The 16,990-nt window shown below is 52.1% G+C and overlaps 1 protein-coding gene across 1 annotated transcript in view; it reads left to right on the forward strand.

The window, feature by feature from the left end:
- Nucleotides 1–16,990, forward strand: part of COL17A1 (collagen type XVII alpha 1 chain) — a 44,517-nt gene that overhangs the window by 14,832 nt on the left and 12,695 nt on the right. The window contains exons 10-33 of the mRNA XM_037496686.2: nucleotides 921–1,079; nucleotides 1,614–1,685; nucleotides 2,959–3,030; nucleotides 3,737–3,805; nucleotides 4,777–4,938; nucleotides 5,319–5,399; nucleotides 6,523–6,567; nucleotides 7,439–7,645; nucleotides 7,900–8,121; nucleotides 8,486–8,515; nucleotides 8,795–8,821; nucleotides 9,170–9,196; nucleotides 9,298–9,360; nucleotides 10,005–10,109; nucleotides 10,655–10,717; nucleotides 11,356–11,391; nucleotides 11,914–11,967; nucleotides 12,185–12,220; nucleotides 12,682–12,717; nucleotides 13,502–13,564; nucleotides 14,597–14,632; nucleotides 14,899–14,970; nucleotides 15,803–15,829; nucleotides 16,770–16,805. Coding sequence (XP_037352583.1) covers nucleotides 921–1,079; nucleotides 1,614–1,685; nucleotides 2,959–3,030; nucleotides 3,737–3,805; nucleotides 4,777–4,938; nucleotides 5,319–5,399; nucleotides 6,523–6,567; nucleotides 7,439–7,645; nucleotides 7,900–8,121; nucleotides 8,486–8,515; nucleotides 8,795–8,821; nucleotides 9,170–9,196; nucleotides 9,298–9,360; nucleotides 10,005–10,109; nucleotides 10,655–10,717; nucleotides 11,356–11,391; nucleotides 11,914–11,967; nucleotides 12,185–12,220; nucleotides 12,682–12,717; nucleotides 13,502–13,564; nucleotides 14,597–14,632; nucleotides 14,899–14,970; nucleotides 15,803–15,829; nucleotides 16,770–16,805 — 1,800 coding nt within the window. The remainder of the gene's footprint in view (nucleotides 1–920; nucleotides 1,080–1,613; nucleotides 1,686–2,958; nucleotides 3,031–3,736; nucleotides 3,806–4,776; nucleotides 4,939–5,318; nucleotides 5,400–6,522; nucleotides 6,568–7,438; nucleotides 7,646–7,899; nucleotides 8,122–8,485; nucleotides 8,516–8,794; nucleotides 8,822–9,169; nucleotides 9,197–9,297; nucleotides 9,361–10,004; nucleotides 10,110–10,654; nucleotides 10,718–11,355; nucleotides 11,392–11,913; nucleotides 11,968–12,184; nucleotides 12,221–12,681; nucleotides 12,718–13,501; nucleotides 13,565–14,596; nucleotides 14,633–14,898; nucleotides 14,971–15,802; nucleotides 15,830–16,769; nucleotides 16,806–16,990) is intronic.

A 16,990-nucleotide genomic window follows, 5' to 3' on the forward strand; every position in this document is an offset into this window, starting at 1 on the left:
ATCATGTGCCTCCTCTATGCCAAGGAGTAGGCACTGAGACAGGCACTGCCCTCAGGGCCTCTGGGGGTCAAACAGATACCAAGGGAGCAGTCAGGTCGAACGCGCGCTGCTGGTGCTCACATACCCCTGCCTACAAGGGCGAGTAGGTTCTGTGGGAGGCAGGAGGAGGACTATACAGGCCATGGAAGGAGAGAAAGTAGCTTACTATGACTTGACACTAGCCTCTCATTCACCACTGAGAAAACCTTTGAAATTGCGATCTTTTGCTTTTTAATATAAAACCAAAATCTTGGGGGTACTTTATGACCCATGTGGCTAGCTGCCTCTCTTAGAAGGAACAGGCAGAATAGGCTTCAGATTTGAAAAAGCATGAAAACCACCCCTTGGGGGCAGAGGGACCTTTACATCTTGTTGGGAAATGGGGATGTTTAAGGAGGGTAAAATGGGAAGGGGGGGCGCCATCCTGCAGCATGACCAGAGGGAGGGCTCCCCTGTCCGCACTTGCCAAGTGCCCAGAATTCCACTATGAGGGACCCACTGCGGGAGTGGGAGGTCTCATCCACTGCTCCCTCCCATGCTTGAAGGTAGAGTCAGCAACAGACCATTGGTGAGACCAGCACTAAGACAGGGGAGGAAGCTTAGGAGGAGAAATGGGTGGAGTCCAGAATAAAATTTGTCTACTTCAAATGTCACCAAGAGCCAGCAAGAACTGATGTCTCATAAGAGATCACGTGCTCGCCAGCTCTGAGATTTCAGATGTAAGTGGGATGACCCCAGTTACCCTGAATTTAGGGAGTTCCTGGGACACAAAACCTTCAAGATTAAAACCAGGAAAGTCCCAGCAAACCCAGTCAACTGGCTTACCCCAGCACAGGGTAGATTTGTCTCTCACTGGGATGTGTGTGCATGTCTGTTTCCAGTATCCGGCACCTATGATGTGACCGTCCTGGATGCCAACCTTCCCTCCCACGTGTGGTCCTCCACCTTGCCAGCGGGGTCCTCCATGGGAACCTATCACAACAACATGACAACCCAGAGCTCGTCCCTCCTCAACACCAATGCCTATTCTTCAGGCTCGGGTACGTGGCGCGGCACACACCCTCTCTCACCCCCGCCCCTCCGCTCTGTGCATGGCTGCTGAATGTTCAGCATCTCCCAGCCTTCAGTTCAATTCAGTCTCCAAGCTGTTTCATCCAGTGGGTCCTTTACAGAAAGGACTGGATGGCACAGTTTATACAGAAGAAGCATCATGAGAAAGAATGTGAAAATGGATGCAAGAAACCGAATTTCACTCCATGTGGCTCAACTCTGTGACCATGAGCAAGCTGTGTGACCTCTGGGCTTCGAGTGCCTTCTCTGCACAATGGGGTCACTGAAAGAGGGAACCAGATGTCCATTTGCAGCCTGACCAAGCCAAGACCACCTCCTGGCTATGACCCAAGCATACCAAAGACTACAGTTTGGCTCTATGCTGCAAGGCGAGAGTCCAAGTTTTTCCAAAAAAACAATAATTTAACAAACGGTTTTAATACAAGCCTGGCATTGCTTCCTCTGCTTCTCTATCCCTGATCTGGGCCGGCTGCCCCCTTACCAGCCTGTCTTCTCCCCTGTAGTCTTTGGGCTTCCGAATAACATGGCATCCTGCTCTCCCACTCTGCACCCTGGACTCAGCACCTGCTCCTCAGGTCAGTGCTCACAGCTTGAATCACCTTTTCCAGGCACTTTGCTTAAAAATAGGGATTGTCCCATCTAACAGGGAGAACAGAATGGTTTCTAGAGAGACTTCTTTTTGCCCAAGAGTGTGAGGACTTACTTCCACGCACACAGCAACGCAGGAGCAGCAGGCAAGGAGCTGTGTCAGGAGGCACAGAGCCGGCCTCAATGCAGCTCAGACCCCAGGGAGTGTTCTAGAGGAAGGGACCAGGGATGCCTTTTCTGCTTATTCTGTGCTAGTCCCCTTTTTTTGTTCTTTTCTTAAGAGGTAGGAAAAAGAAGCCCAGGGGCTAAGAGGCAGAGCTTAGGACCTTTTCAGGTGAAAAGCATTAAACTAGAGGCTTTAATTTCATTTAATTTAAAATGGGTATCTGTCCATTTTAGAAAAACATTTACTAATTCTATTTCTACATTTACGTACAAGCTATTGCAATGTATAAGTTACCAGCCCACACCTTTTCTAAAAGTAATCTGCCTTCTTGTGACATAGTGACTAATGAATACAGATACGACCACTAGATCACTACATAGTTGTGATGATGTGGTCCTATAACGATGTCTACGTGACTGGCATATCTCAAGTGCACATTTAGTGTTCCCACTTCTTCCTCTGCCAGACTGCTTCAGAAGGGCCTGGTTGAAGATGGGCTGCTAGGGGAGCCATGATCTTGGGCTCCAAACCCTGGACAAGCTGGAAGAAGAGCAGCTGCTAACTGGGGAGGAATGAGCTTTTGCACTTTGTTAAACACAAGCCACCAAAGAGCCTTTGAAATCATTAGCAGGGCAGGGGGTGTGATTTGTGTGCATCAGGAGAAGGAAGAGTTAGTTACAGGGAAGTCTAGGGTCTGCCAAGTCTGAGCCTCATGCAAGCCCAGTGTTTCCCACACCCACAGTTCCCACACTGTGCACATGGTGCCCCAGAAAGCAGGGAACCCCTGGGCTATTTTTAAATTAAATTTTGAGGGATACAGTAACAGCTGTCAGACTCCATGTGAACTGCTACTAAGAAGTATATGGACCTAGCTGTTACATGGAACTGTTAGTAACTTGACCAAGGGTAGGGCATAAAATTTGCTTTTTTGCTAAGAGTATGGGAGCTGAGGACCTTGGGGAATCTCTGTCATGTGCAAAGGCATTTATCATGAAAGTGGTATGGGGAGCTTCATGGTTGCGGGGAGAGGCTGCCTTAGCTGGGGGGGCCTCTTCTGTGCACCTGCACTTATCTGTCCTTAACCCCATTCACAGTGTTTGGAATGCAGAACAATCTGGCCCCCAGCTCGACCACCCTGTGCCATGGCACAGCCACCTCGTCCACAGGTTTGTAGTGGAGGGTTAGCGCCTACGGGCTGCTGACAGCATGGGTTTGCAGCTGCAACTCATTAGCAGCGCTTTTCAGCAACTGATTAGAGGGACCAAAAATGTTCCTGAAAATCAGTGGATCTTTCCCACCAAAGAAATAGCCCTCCATCCCCCAAGATGCCAGTCTTGATCATTTCTGGCTCAGACATGAGTGAAACCACAGGAACCCTGTGTTGTGGTGTCCCCTGCATATCCCCACATCTACCTGCCCCAATCGTCTGCCTGATTTTACGGTGCACCCCTTGCGCAAAGTGGGGGGAGGGGAGAAAGGATTTGTTGGTCTCAGCCATTGCACCCAACTTGCTTACTATTTATTTGGTCTACAGCAGCCTAGGAGACAGCATGAATCAAGTGCAGCACAGATGTTAGGGTTGCAGGGGCTCAAAAGCGGGGAAATGTGGGAGGATCTAGGAGGACCTTATACAGGAGGTAGCCTTTGGAATGATCCTAGGTGAGTATTATACCAAAGAAAGTTCATTCTAAATCCTTGTTGCTGCACTGTGGCTAGAGACAGTTGATTTCGTTTTTCTTTTTATTAGTAGTCATTATCATCTTTCTCTCACTGGGGGAGGCTCCTGTCTGCCAGGGCTGCTCAGGCTGCTCTAAGCTGCATGGAGCTGTCTTTCTAGGCTGGCCCTGCTGACTCAGTGCTCCTCTCTTGCAGCCTATGGTGTGAAGAAAAACATGCCCCAGAGCTCTGCTGTTGCGAGCACCGGTGTGTCCACCTCTGCTGGTGAGTGCTGTGCCCAGCTTCCAGGGCAAGGCTGGCATGCAGGGAAAACTGTTCTGCAGTGACACATGTTTTGGAGGAGGGGATATACCCTGCTGGTGCCTGAGGTCCACAAACACAGCACCTCAATGGCTCCCGGTTGTTTTCATGAGTGATCAGAGATAGGCAAACCCCTGGCCTCACACAGACCTTCCTGTCCCTTGGACTGGCTTGGGGTCAGGCACCCTAGCCCCACCCTTGTCTGGAAGCCCCTGTTCTGGTCCTGTTGCCTGTCATGCATCACAGAGCCAGGGAGCTCTCTAAGTTGCCAAACCTTTCCTGCTTTCAAATGCTTAGAATTATCCACTTAGGCACAGGGCACATGTGGGCTATTTCCTCCATTGCTCGTATCTGGTCTGTTTCCTTCCAACTGACAATTCATTAATTCAAAGAATATTTACTCAGCACCTGCTCTGTATGGGACAGACAATCTTCTGAGTGCCCAGGGTACAGAGATGACTAAGGCAGGCTATATTCCTCCCCTCACCCAGCTAAAAATTCCAGTGGAGGGGACAGATAAATGAGTGGGCAAAGGATGCGCGGTAGATGCATCAATTGGGAAGAAGTAGGTGAGGTGGCATCGACAGCGAGTGTGTGTGGTAAGGGAGATTCTTCCCAGGACACTGACATGTAGGGCCTGCAGGCAAGAAATGAGCCATATTAATTAAAGCCTGCCAAGGGGGGCTCTTGTTCTTTCACTAAAGACCCTACACTGCCCACATAGAAGGCAGCTTGGAAGCCCAGCCTCCTGATGGCCAGGCCCAGCCAGGCAGAGCAGGGTGTCTGTGGTCCCCAAAACCTTTCACAGTAATCACTGTCACATTGGGAGACCCTCCAGTACACCTGCTAATCTCTCTTTTCCTCCACCTCTGCTCATTTCTCCCCCTCCCTTCTCTGGTGCCTGCACCTCTCTCGCCCACGCCCTTCCTGTCCAGCCTGCAGCACAAGCGTCCAGAATGATGACCTCTTGCACAAGGACTGTAAATTCCTGATCCTGGAGAAAGACAATGTGCCTGCCAAGAAGGAAATGGAGCTGCTGATCATGACCAAGGACAGTGGGAAGGTCTTCACTGCCTCACCCGCCAGCATTGCTGCAAGTACGAGGCGCCTGGGGAATCGGGTTCAGAAGAAAGGCAGACAGTACAGGAGACTGAATGTCCTAGCACGGTGGTTAGAGCCATTTCAATAATGAAAGCACAGTCATCCCATTGAAATGAAAAATACCTGCCCAGCTAGGTGTCCCAGGTTTGGCCTTGAATGCAGACAAGCCCAGAAAATTCTAGCAAACAACTCCCAGATGGGTCTTTGGACAACAGCAAGTCTCCTAGCTACAAACATAGGTCCAGACAATTACCCTGGGAAAGCTGGGCTTTCTTCCTATCAGGACAACCATTATCTCTCCAGATGGGAGAGGATAGGTGGTGGGTTTGAAGGTGTGGGGAGAAAACACTCTGGATTATCATGGTTGTGTGCACAGCTTCTTTTTCAGAGGACACCCTAAAAAAGGAAAAGCAAGCGGCCTACACAGCTGATACCCACCTACTATCAGAAACTAATGGTAAGAGCAAACCTGATGACTGTACGCCCAAATTCCAGCAACCCACATTCCATTCATTTGTCTTCTGAAACCTTGCTACTCCAAGAGTGGTCCCTGGACCAACAGCATCAGCAACTCCTGGGAGGTGTTAAAAATGTGGACTCCCAGGCCATGGCCTAGAGAACACTGAGTCAGAGGTTGCATGTCCAGTGCTTCCCTAACTGATATGTGTGTGTACGTTACTAAAGCAAGGCACCCCCAAAACCTATCCCCCCACCACCATGGCACATCTGACATCTACAAATGTGAATTTTTTCTTACTTACCACATCCTCCCATAATTTTCATACTTCGCAAAGCACTTGCAAGCTTTCTTTTTGTTCTTCTTCCCAAATATCCAGATTCTCTCCTGGGTAACTGCACTTCTTTACACGCTCTGGCTTCTGTTGATTCTTTCCAGATCACTGTGCAAGGAGGTCTGTAAAGGAAGGAAATGTTAAGTCATAAAACATTTTTAGATAATGCAAATTAAAATTGGTTCAATCCTGACAATACTTGGCTCTACGTCTTCCAAGTTAAAGGTTTCTTATATTTTAGGGGCAGAGGTGGTATGGTAGAGCCAAAACACTCTTTTCAGAATCTGATGAAAGCTGAAAACAATTTTCCCAGAAAATCCTACACTTACCCACAAACACTCAATGGTCAAATAGTTTCAGGTACTCAAGGACAGTCTGACAAAGCCTTTCTTGCTCCTGGATTCCCTCCACCCCAGTGAGGTTCTGCAAAGTCCCTTAACCAGAAATTCAAGAGTCACTTCTCACAAGCCCTTCACTGCCTGAATGCAAAGGCAGCCCCTAATATGGTCCAAAAAATGTTTTGGACCTGAGAAGTTTAAGGTCACAAGAGGGTTTAAACACCTTTTTCTACCAATAATTATTTGCCAAGTATATTCCTTCATGGAATTATTGCAAATATCAGATCAGTGAGGACAGAGTTAATGGCTTTTAACTCCTATATGGTGCTGTTCTGCAAGGTACCTTGGGGGCAGATTTACTAAAGTCTTGCCCTAGATCCACAGGCATGCAGTTATAAACTCCACTTTAAAAGCTCAGGTCAAAACTGTGTTCTTGGTGTTTGATTTTCAGGAGACTTGAAGACTGTGTCCACAAAGGGCAAGGCAGCTGCCTCAGGTGGGTGAACCAGCTGGTGAGTGGAGCACATAGCAGCCCCCAGCCTGGAGACTGTGCACACACAGGCATAGGGTTTCCCTGAAGGCAAAGGGGGCAGTGCAGGGCACAGGCCTGGGCTAGAAGGGGCTGCAGAGGCAGCTTAGCTCAGGGGATGGTGCGCCAGCCCTGCTACCCCTGCTGGGCACCCACCATCTGCCCCAAGGTCCAGGGTCTCCTACTATAGCACAACACAGGACCCCACATGCTCCAAGCGGACTGAGACCACCCACACCTTCAGCCTCATGCACTTTTCCTCACTGGCTCCCACAGCTGTGAGGGCAGCAAATCAAGGGTCAGCATCCTATTTGAGGTACTAAAAGCCCTTTCCCCTAAAAGACAGTTTCCTGGGCAGCCCTTAGTCTGAGTACACCTCTGGCACGGCTGGGATCAAGGAGAGGTGGAGATGGGAGCACTTTCACTTTGAATCTAATAAAATGCAGGCAGATCAGTGCTCACAATCAAGATTTATAAATATAAATCAAGGGCTACCTGAGAGATTGGCCTGCAAATCTACTTACTTTACATGCCTTGGCTCACTTCAACAATGCTCACATGAAGTAGGTAAACACAGTTCCATTTTGTAAAAATGAAACGGGTAAAAATCGACCTCAGGGTCACACAGCTTGAGCCCAGGATTGTCAAACTTGTGCTCTTTACCAGCTATGACGTTGTGTCCATGCCAGGAGCCAGCCCCATGCTTTTCAAAGCTGCACAAGAACCAGAAAGCCCCACTCACATCCACTCAGGCTCACAGGAAGTCACCAAAAGCCAGAAGGAAGGAAGGAAGCAAGAGCCGCCTGCATCTGCCTTACCCCACCCGTCTCTTCCACAGGAGCCCATGGCTACGACCACATCGGTGGTGGTGGTGGTGGAGGAGGAGGAGGCATTAAAGGTGGTGGCGGCGGCGGAGGGGGATCCTGGGGGGCAGCACCAGCCTGGTGCCCCTGTGGCTCCTGCTGTAGCTGGTGGAAATGGCTGCTGGGCCTGCTGCTCACCTGGCTGCTGCTCCTGGGGTTGCTCTTCGGCCTCATCGCTCTGGGTACGTGCCGACGGTGGCCCCACCGCCTGTTCAGATGGATAGCAGCAATCCCGGGGTCGGGGGCCAAGGGACACGAGGTCATTCATCAGCAGAGGCTCCATGTTGGTGCAGATGAGGAGACTGAGGCAGATGGACTGTAAATACCCCAGGAAATTTCCTCAGGGGCAGGAGGAAGCCCCACAAGCCCTGTGTCCCATGCTGGCAGGCAGTGGGCCTCGCAGGCTGACGCGGGCCCCTCGGTCTACCCGTTTCAGCCGAGGAGGTGAGGAAGCTGAAAGCGCGCGTGGACGAGCTGGAGATGGGGCAGAGAAACGTGCTGTATTTGAAGGAGGAGATAGAGAAGAGCAGCAAGGACAAACTGCAGGGGGTGGCACCCGGAGTGGGGGCCGTCGCAGGGTCCACCGGGCTGGACGGCGGCAGTCAGGAGGCCCTCTGGCTATTTGTGAGGAACAAGCTGATGACCGAGCAAGAAAACGGTGAGCGCGCGGCGGGGCGGAGGGCTGGCCCTATGCGGACCCCTGGCCTGTGGCGCCCGGCTCAGGGGCTCACAGACGCCCCCATTCACCCTCCCGCGGCCGCTGGGCAGAGGGAACCAGCACCCGGGTCCCACTTTACTGCTGGGAGAACTAAGGCCCGGGGGTGCGGGGGCCCCCTGGTCTCACAGCGAGCTCACTTTCTAATCTGACCAGCCTCAGCGTCTTCCGGGATCTCTAGGAAGCCCTTTCGCGCTTGTGCGCGTGCGTGCGTGCTTGCGTGTGCGTGCGTGCGTGCGTGTGTGCACCTGCTCGCGCGCAAATCCGCATTTGTGCGCAGCTAATTCAGGTTTCCTTTTTCTTGTAGGAAATCTGCGAGGAAGCCCCGGCCCGAAAGGTAACGTCGAGCATGAGCCGTTCCCCGGCTCCTGCCTCCATGAAAGCTGCTCTGCTTTCATTTCCCCAAGTTGAAGGATGAACAATGGAAAGAGCCTGTTGGGAGGGTTGAGCTGGCTTTGCAGTCCTATTTTGGACTAGGACAGGCCCTCAGGCATCACCCAAGAGAGGCCCAGCCGCATGCCCAAGGGACTGGCGGGTGCACCGGGTGGGTTATGGACTGCCCGTTGGTCCTCCGTTCTCACCTCAGCTCACAGTTTTCCTGTTTTTCTGATTTTAGGTGACCCAGGAAGTCAAGGCCCTAAAGGTAAATAAAACACGAGAGTTTTAAATCTTAAATATTCCTGAGGGTTGCCCATTTAAAGCACCCCAAGGGTTAGCCTACTTGAACCTGAAATTGCCATGACATATAGGACACCCAGTTAAATCTGAATTTCAAATAAACAACATTTTTTTCACTCTTAAGTATGCCTCAAATGTTACATGGGGTGTACATATATTGAAAGTTTATTTGTTTATCTGCAATTTGAATTTAACTGGGCAGCCTATTATTTTATTTGTTAACTTGTAATCCTACCTGATCTCCACCAAGGCTTCTTAGGGAACTGTCCAGAGCTCTTTGACTGATGTCTCTCTTTTATCTCTGTTCCCACAGGAGATAGAGGACTCCCTGGGATTCCAGGTGTGTAATATCTGGTGGTGCCACTGCTATTGTGGGTGCTCAGTCCTGGCTCCCAGGTGCTGCCAGGAAAACATGGCTGAGGCCTTCTTGTGTATCCACAGGCGCCCCTGGGCCCTTGGGCCACCCAGGTCCAGAAGGACCAAGGGGACAAAAAGGCAGCGTGGGTAAGAATCACCTTTCCCATTTATGCATTCATTTCCTCATCCGTTTATAAATACTTAAGTGCTTACTTGGGTCAGGCCCTGTTTTAGGTGCTGGGGAAACATCAGTGAATTTGGGTGGAGAGAGACAATAGACACGATAGATTAGAGAAGATATAGCAAGTTAAGTAGTGGTTCCTGAAATAGGAAAGGTAGGGTGTTGGGGCATCAGGAATGCTGGAATGGGGTGGGGGTGGCTGACATTTTAAATAGGGCCATTAGGGATGGCCTTCTAAGAAGGTGCCATTTGAGCAAAAAAGTTGAAAAGGGTAAGGGATGGCATGAGACATGAGGAGGTCTGGGGGAATCATTCCAGGCAGAAGCAGCCATGGGACCCAGGGCAAGAGGGGGTGAGTGAGGCAGACCATACGGGGCCTTGGAGGTCTTGTAAAGAAGTTGAGAAGCCATTTAAGGTTTGGTGCAGTGGATGAACACCATCCACTTTCGTTTGGATTCTGGGTTGATCCTGGGCTGCAGGGGCAAAGGAGACGCAGGGAGGTCTGCTCAGAAGCTTCAGGCTGGCGCCCAGTCAGCAAGGTGCTGCCACAGAGCCCTTAGCATGGTCCAGGGCTCTAACTCTGAGGGGACCTTGGCTGCTTTGTCTTTAGGAGAGCCTGGTATGGAGGGGCCCATGGGCCAGAGAGGGCGAGAAGGCCCCACAGGACCTCGTGGTGAACCAGGACCTCCTGGGGTTGGAGAAAAAGGAGACACGGGTAAGAAGTGATTCCTTCACCTGGAGAGTGAGCAATATCCGTGTGTCTTCTGTGTCTTCCTCCCTCCTTCATTCACTAGCACTGGCTGAACGCCTGCCTTAAGCCAGGTCCCTGAGGAGACAGTGTCTAAGGAGGGGCAGAGGCCAGGCTGTCAGGTCTGGCCTAGAGCTGAGACCCTGCAGTGCTCAGAATCCATGGAGAATGTGGTCCTGGGGAGAGTGGAGTAGCTGGGAGGCAGGCAGGGCTTTCCCCAGGAGAGTGGGATACAGGTTTTGGATCCTTTCATGACTAGAGCTGAGCAGGGAAGGAGGCACAGAAAGCCCAGACATGGGCCCAGCCAGAAATCCTCTCAATGCTGAGAGATTAAAAATTTCAAGAGGTAGAAACCAAAGGTGTGGTGTGGATTCACAGCTTCATGAAGGCAGTAAATGTATCAGAGAGCACAAGTCAAGGACTTCATGGGTGGGGAGCATCCCCCCATACACCACCAGGCTGGGTGGACAAACCAACTGGGGGACTCTCTCAGAGTGCTCATTTCTCCCCAGGGGCTGCTGGTGAACCGGGTATTCAAGGCCCACCTGGTGTCCCAGGTTCTGTGGGTCCCAAAGGTAAGTCAGGCACCCAGAATGGTATCGGGGAGGCAGCTGTGTCCAGGATGGACCACAGAGCTCGAAGCTCGGGGGCCCAGACATCCATAATCCCTGGTCCCAGGTCTGTGCAGGGGCGATGGGCCCAGGGAGCATCCCCCCACAAAGGGATCCCTGTGGGTCAGAATTGGGGCTGAATTTTTAGTCCCATGGTAGATTTGGGCCACATATCTATGTCACTTCAATTGCCCCATTTTGTGTCCCCAAGTGTATGGATGGATCAGAAAACCAGAAGGCAAACAATTTCCTCACCTAGCTGGGGCCCAGATGCACGTATTTGAAAGCAACATGTCCAGACAACCCAGGAGGAGGTGGCCTTCTCACTGTTTGATGCCCACCTGGTCACCTCTTGTCCCTACGTATGGCCCAGTCCAAATGCTTTACTCTGACCCGCAAGGAGCACAGGGTCTCTGTACCCACCGGCTGAAGCTCTCTCCATAACAATGACCTTGTCCTGGCTAGGGGATGCGAAGTACATGAGCCACATGCGCACAGAGCCCCCACCTGCATGTGGCTCAACTCTCCCTCCACCTGCCCTTCAGCATGGGCTCAGAGTCCCTGGCCTGCACCTAACTGTCTGATAATTGTCTCCTCCTCAGGTTCCAATGGTTCTCCTGGCCCACGAGGTCCCCCAGGTCAGTGTGTTGTTGCTTCTAAATAGATACTGGGGTTTTTTGGGGTGTGTGTGGGAGGGGGAAAGATATTAAAGGGAAAAGCAACCATTTTTTAATGCACAAGAAGCAGCTCTAAGGAGTGCCTCCTGGAGACCCGCAGTTCATGCCTGCATGTTTCTAAGCAAAGCACCTGCCTCTCCCTCACCCCTTGTGAGCCACAGAGCTGGTCCTGCTATCTCAGGGATCTCGAGCTGCAGCCCAAGCTGTAAAGCAGGCGCCCTTCTGCTAGGGTGTCCTGAGGTGTCCTTATGTCCAGGGCCTGGTAACCTCAGGGGCAAAACTGGGCCAGGATGATATCACAGGGATGTGAGTCCCTGGAAAGCAGCCCTTGAACTTTTGCTCCAGGATTTCTGTGTACCCATGTGTGTGTGTGTGTGTGTGTTTGTGTAAGTAGGTGTGTGTGTGCGCGCACACTCATGTGCATGCCTACCCCTTTCAAAGTTGGGGACACAGCTCCACCTGCTTGATTTCCTCTGTTTGCAGGCTCTGTGGGTCTCCAAGGGATCCGAGGTGAAGTGGGCCTCCCTGGTGTCAAAGGTAAGCTTGGGGGAGGAGCCCAGGAAGGGAGATGATACTCGTAGATGCCTCTCACTCCAGAAGGAGGTCAGGGGCAGGGAGGGCCTGATGAGCTTGCAAAACAGCCTGCCAAGTTCTTGGGTGTGTGAGGACTGGGGAGGTGTTCAGACCCAGACACTGTCCCTTCTTAGTCCTCCCCGTCAGGGCTCTTTACTCCAAAGTTCCTATTTCTTTTCAGGTGACAAAGGGCCTATGGGACCGGCAGGACCCAAAGGTATGTTGCTGCTCCCAATGCTATTTAGACATCCCCAGTCTGCCCAACTCCTGGCACCCCAGAGGTGACCCCGCCCAGGGTCTGAGAATGCATATAACTCCACTCTTAGACCTTGAAACTGGGAGGATCCCAGAGCTCATTCCAACCCAACTTCTCAGATAGGGAAACTGAGGCACAAAGAGGGGAAATACAATGCCAATGTCATTGTACTAAGGTTGGGAGATCCTCCAGGTGGCAGAGATGCAGCAGCAAGGTGTCTGCCCTCTAGTCTGGCCCTCTTCATGCCAATGGTACCATTTGTGCAATGTTAGGGGCGGGGTCACTTTGTCGGTGCTCCCCAGCCTCCAGCTACAGCTGCTTGTAAACAGTGGGAACAATTCTGCAGCTTCAGGTCCTTCTTACTGTTTGTTTTCCTTGCTCCTGACTGATGCTTCCTGCCCCCAACCCTGTGTTTGTTTTAGGTGACCAGGGTGAGAAAGGACCCCGAGGTCTCACAGGTCAGTTCAATACAGAAATCTACTTTGATCTATTCAGTGCATTTTATAAATCCATCAGGCAGGGGAAGTGGGGGAAAAATTATAGAAGTATGAGACAGAATCTCTCACCTTAAACCTTCAGGGAACTTGCAAACTAGGAGAAACACAAGATGAGATCAAATGAAGCACTGATTGGCGTATAAGCCAGGATTAAAATGTATAGTCTAGGGCCTCCCCTGATGGCGCAGCGGTTGAGCGCTGGGCTGAGAGGCTGCCCGCGGCCTCTGCAGCACCGGTTCGTTCCCTGGCCGCCGGTGAGGGTCCCACCAAAAAAAAAAAAAAAAAAAAAAAGTATAGTCTAGACAGTGTTTGGAGCAGAAAAGGGAGTTTATGATTTTTTTTCAGATTCTTTTGGGGAATCCAATTGGGGAAATCAAGCACTTTCCCAGTAGCACAAAGTTTGTAGTACTTGCACCTTCTTAGCCAACACAGTTAGTTGGAAATGAATAATAATAGTACTTTAGCTGCAAGGGGCAGCTTTCTGTGGCCAAGATGAACTCATACACATGCCTTTTCAGACCAGGTGTGGCTTCTGGGCCATTCGGTGCCTGCTGCACAGGGCAGCAGGGGCCCTGCCTGTAGAATCAAAGCCAGTGCTGCATGCCTGACCTCATGTTGGCACCCCAAGCTCCTCTGGTTGGGGAGGGGACAGGTTTGAGGGGGGTGTAGGGAGTGTTGAAGTCCCTACCTTGGAGGAAGCACAGAGCTTGACTGCCTCCCACCAGCTAGTCCGTTTCCATTGCAGGCGAGCCGGGTCTAAGAGGTTTGCCTGGAGCCGTGGGCGAGCCTGGGGCCAAAGGAGCAATGGGTGAGTGTCCCAAAGGAGCAGATGCGGTGGGTTGCCCCTTTCCAGCCATCACCATGACCCAAAGAGTTGAGATCCTCTCCTGTTCACTTGTTTTTCTACCACCACCCACCCCACCTCCCGGTAGAGGCTGCATTTCTGGGTCTAGGCATCCTTTTGGGGCTCAGAGAGTGGTAGCTGTCTCTGTGGTTTGCTCACTGCTCAGGGAGGGGGAACTGCGTAAGGCACACAGGTCATCCACTGCAGTTGCTGCCTCTAAACCACCCAGGCCTAGGAGGACAGACAGGCGTTGAGGTCCCTTGGGAGCTGTGGTTTTCAGGCACAGCCCTGATACCCCAGGGTAGCTCTTCAGCCAGATCCAGAGCTCAGCCCTTCTGCTGAGGTTTATGCAGGACTCTGTGCTGGGCAGGTCAGATGCTCTCCCTCCCTCAAGGGGCAATAGCTTGTACTGGTGACAGGTGTCACGGGAAGTTCAGGTTGCTCCGAGTACATGGCAGAGAGCCATTCCACCCAGCCAGAATGATGGAAGGGCTGCCCTATCAGATGGTGCTAGAAAGTAAGGAAGATCTTACTCATCGTTGATTTGGAGAATTCTGTGAAGAGACAAACTCCAACAACACGAGTGAGAAAAGCCAAAGAGGCGGGAAAAGCAAGGTATGGTCCCAGAGGTTTCCAGAGGTCAGGACAGTGCCTGGGGCAGAGGAGACGGCACTGGAGGACCCTGACTGCCAGCCCTGAATCAATGAGGCTTCCAATGCAACCTGAGTCCTGCCATGGACACCAGAAATGCCATGGGGAGTGGTTGGACCGTTCTCCACAGAAGAAAAGACACTTCCTAGCTTAGGAGAAGGCAGGGAGAGAGTTTTGTTCCAGAGGGTGTAACAAAGACGGGGCCTCTTCCCTGGCTGGCAGTGTGGGAGGGCTGCGGGGCTCTCCACTTGGGACACAACTTGCTTCCACCCAACTTGTGGTCCTGGGCTGGGCAGTTGGGGAGGGGCTTCCTGAGTAACTGGTGAATTTGCTTCTGCCTCCTAGGACCCGCTGGCCCCGATGGACTCCAAGGCCCAAGAGGTTGGTCACTGTGCTCCCCTCACTCTCTGCTTCCCCTCAATATGCTCTCTTCCCTGCCATGCCCCAGGGAGCAGCCCCTCAAGCCTCCTAACCATAAGCTAAAGAGGCCCCACCTGTGGAAACTGGCATGGTCCAGGTCTTGCTCCCCTTCTCCTTCCCACTGTCAGCAAGGAACTCAGTCAAACTCCAGGAAAATAGCTGCACGTGCCAGTCAGTTCCGCTTTCCTAAAAAGCAATCACGGCCATGTTGATTGTGCTGTCTCTAGGTGAACAAGGTCTCACTGGAATGCCTGGAACCCGTGGCCCACCAGGACCTTCTGGAGACCCAGGAAAGCCAGGTAACTGTGCAGGAAGAGAGAGCCCTGCTGTGTGTGACTGTGTGCGCTTATGTATGTGTTGTATGTCTGTGTGTGTCTCTGTCTGTCTCGCTGTGTGACTGTGTGTGTCTGTGTGGGTGGGCACATGCCTTATCCAGTTTCTCTCTAGCAGCTCAGCAGGATCAGCCCCCACTGCTGCCTTTTGCTGTGTGTCGTGGCTGTGGGTCCTGATACTTCTGGGCCACCAAGTCTGGGAACTTGAAAGAGAGAGATCAACAACTGGGAGCAGTGGGTTCTGGAAAGAAACGGGAGTCTCTTTAAAATTGTAGTTTGTCACCTCAATACATTGCTCCTCTGAGCCTGTGCCTCCCATCCACCTTGGACCCTCACCAGTACTCACTGATCTGAAGAAAGAAGCCGTTATTTAGGGTCTCCACCAGAGGCCTCACAGGAGCAAGACATGCAGGGCTGCAGGAAAAACAAAACAAGCCAGGGAAGCTGTGAGGGTGAGGGGTCCTCCTCGCTGGTCTGTGAGGAGCAGGGGTTCTCCTGACTCCATTGGTGGGTGCACAAGAGCCAAGGAGGGAGCCTGGGACAGTGTTAGGGGTCCACAAGTGTGTGAGCCTTTGGGGTTCATGGCTCTCAGATTCCAAACAGTCATAGGCTCACCCAGGGGAGCAGTGGCTCACTTCATAGTAAAGCCCAAAGAGCTGCTGACTCCTCCAGGTCTACACGGGGAGAATGCTGGAGTCCAGCTGCCCAGGTACAGGCTTTGCCGTCCTGCACCCACCAGTCCTTCCAGACTGCCAGTCCCCCACCCCCACGCGTCTTTCTTGTGTTTTATTTTCCATAGGTCTCACGGGACCCCAAGGACCTCAGGGTGAGTCAGCAGTCACTCTGCCTCCAGCACTACTGGCCCGCCTCCCACTCCCAACTTTCCCCGTTTGTTCAGCAGATGCTTCTCCATTAGTCACTTAGAGCTTCCTCTCTGCTCTCACTCCCCCAGCAAAACTGGGCTCACACCTGATACTGTGAGTCTTGAGAAATATCATAGGGAGTAGAAATGTGTATAGAACAATGCAGAAAGCCATTCTGGTGAAAATAAGGTTAGGTTGTGTGCAGGTCTGTCTGCCTATGCCCTGTTCCCCTTGGTGTAGGAACCCTAGAGGAGGACCCTGGCCTAGGAGCCCTGTTAGCACTCCAGAGGCCGCGTCCCCACTGGCATGGCAGGGAACAGGAGCTCGCCTCATGCCAAAGGGTGTGGTTTCTCTGGTTCAGCCCTGTGTCAGAGTCTGCCCTGGAGTTGGACCTGTGTGCACCCAAGTGCATTTGAGAAACTGTCACCACCCCAGCCCCAACTCCTAAAGGACATTAGGCAAAGCTGTGGGAGGGAATCAGGCAGCAGGTCCCTCCAAATTTGAACACAGGGACATCCTTCAGATGTTCCCTGATGAAGAGCTTAGAGACAAAGGGGAGGAGGGGGGGTCTTACATCTCATATAGGAAGCCCAGTGCCCAATTCCCTACTCTGTCTGGGAAGCTATGGGGGTTTATAACCCAAGGGGATGACGATCCCCACAGCTGAGTCCATGGGCCTCTGCTCACTAAGCCCAGCTATTACCTCACTTCCCAGAGTGGGAACTCAGAGCAAGAGGCTCCCCCCAGGGACCTCCTAGGCAGAGCAGACAGCAAAGCCATGTGGGTCTCCAGGTCTCAAGCGGGGTTGTGGCTGTGCAGCGTGATATCCTTGGTCACTACCAGCGGGTGTCAGGAACTGCTGGGCCTTAACCATCCTAACTTACTGGTTTTCCATCACATCAGGACTTCCTGGTGCCCCCGGCCAACCAGGGACTAAAGGTAAGTGATTTTCCAAATTCTTCCTTTCACTAGCTGTTTTTGCAGGAGGGGAGGGATTGACAGGAGGGAGGCCCCTCTCTGACCAGAGCCTGGATCAACAGTGGCATCTAGTGGCTTGAGCCAAGGCTGTGATGCTGAGGAGCCCGGGGATTTGTTCTTAATCCTCAGTGCCCCCATACCTCCCT

This window comes from Talpa occidentalis, unplaced genomic scaffold (assembly GCF_014898055.3).
Source record: "Talpa occidentalis isolate TD23 unplaced genomic scaffold, MPIMG_talOcc4v2.1 talOcc4.8, whole genome shotgun sequence".
NCBI classification, from domain to species: Eukaryota; Metazoa; Chordata; class Mammalia; order Eulipotyphla; family Talpidae; genus Talpa; species Talpa occidentalis.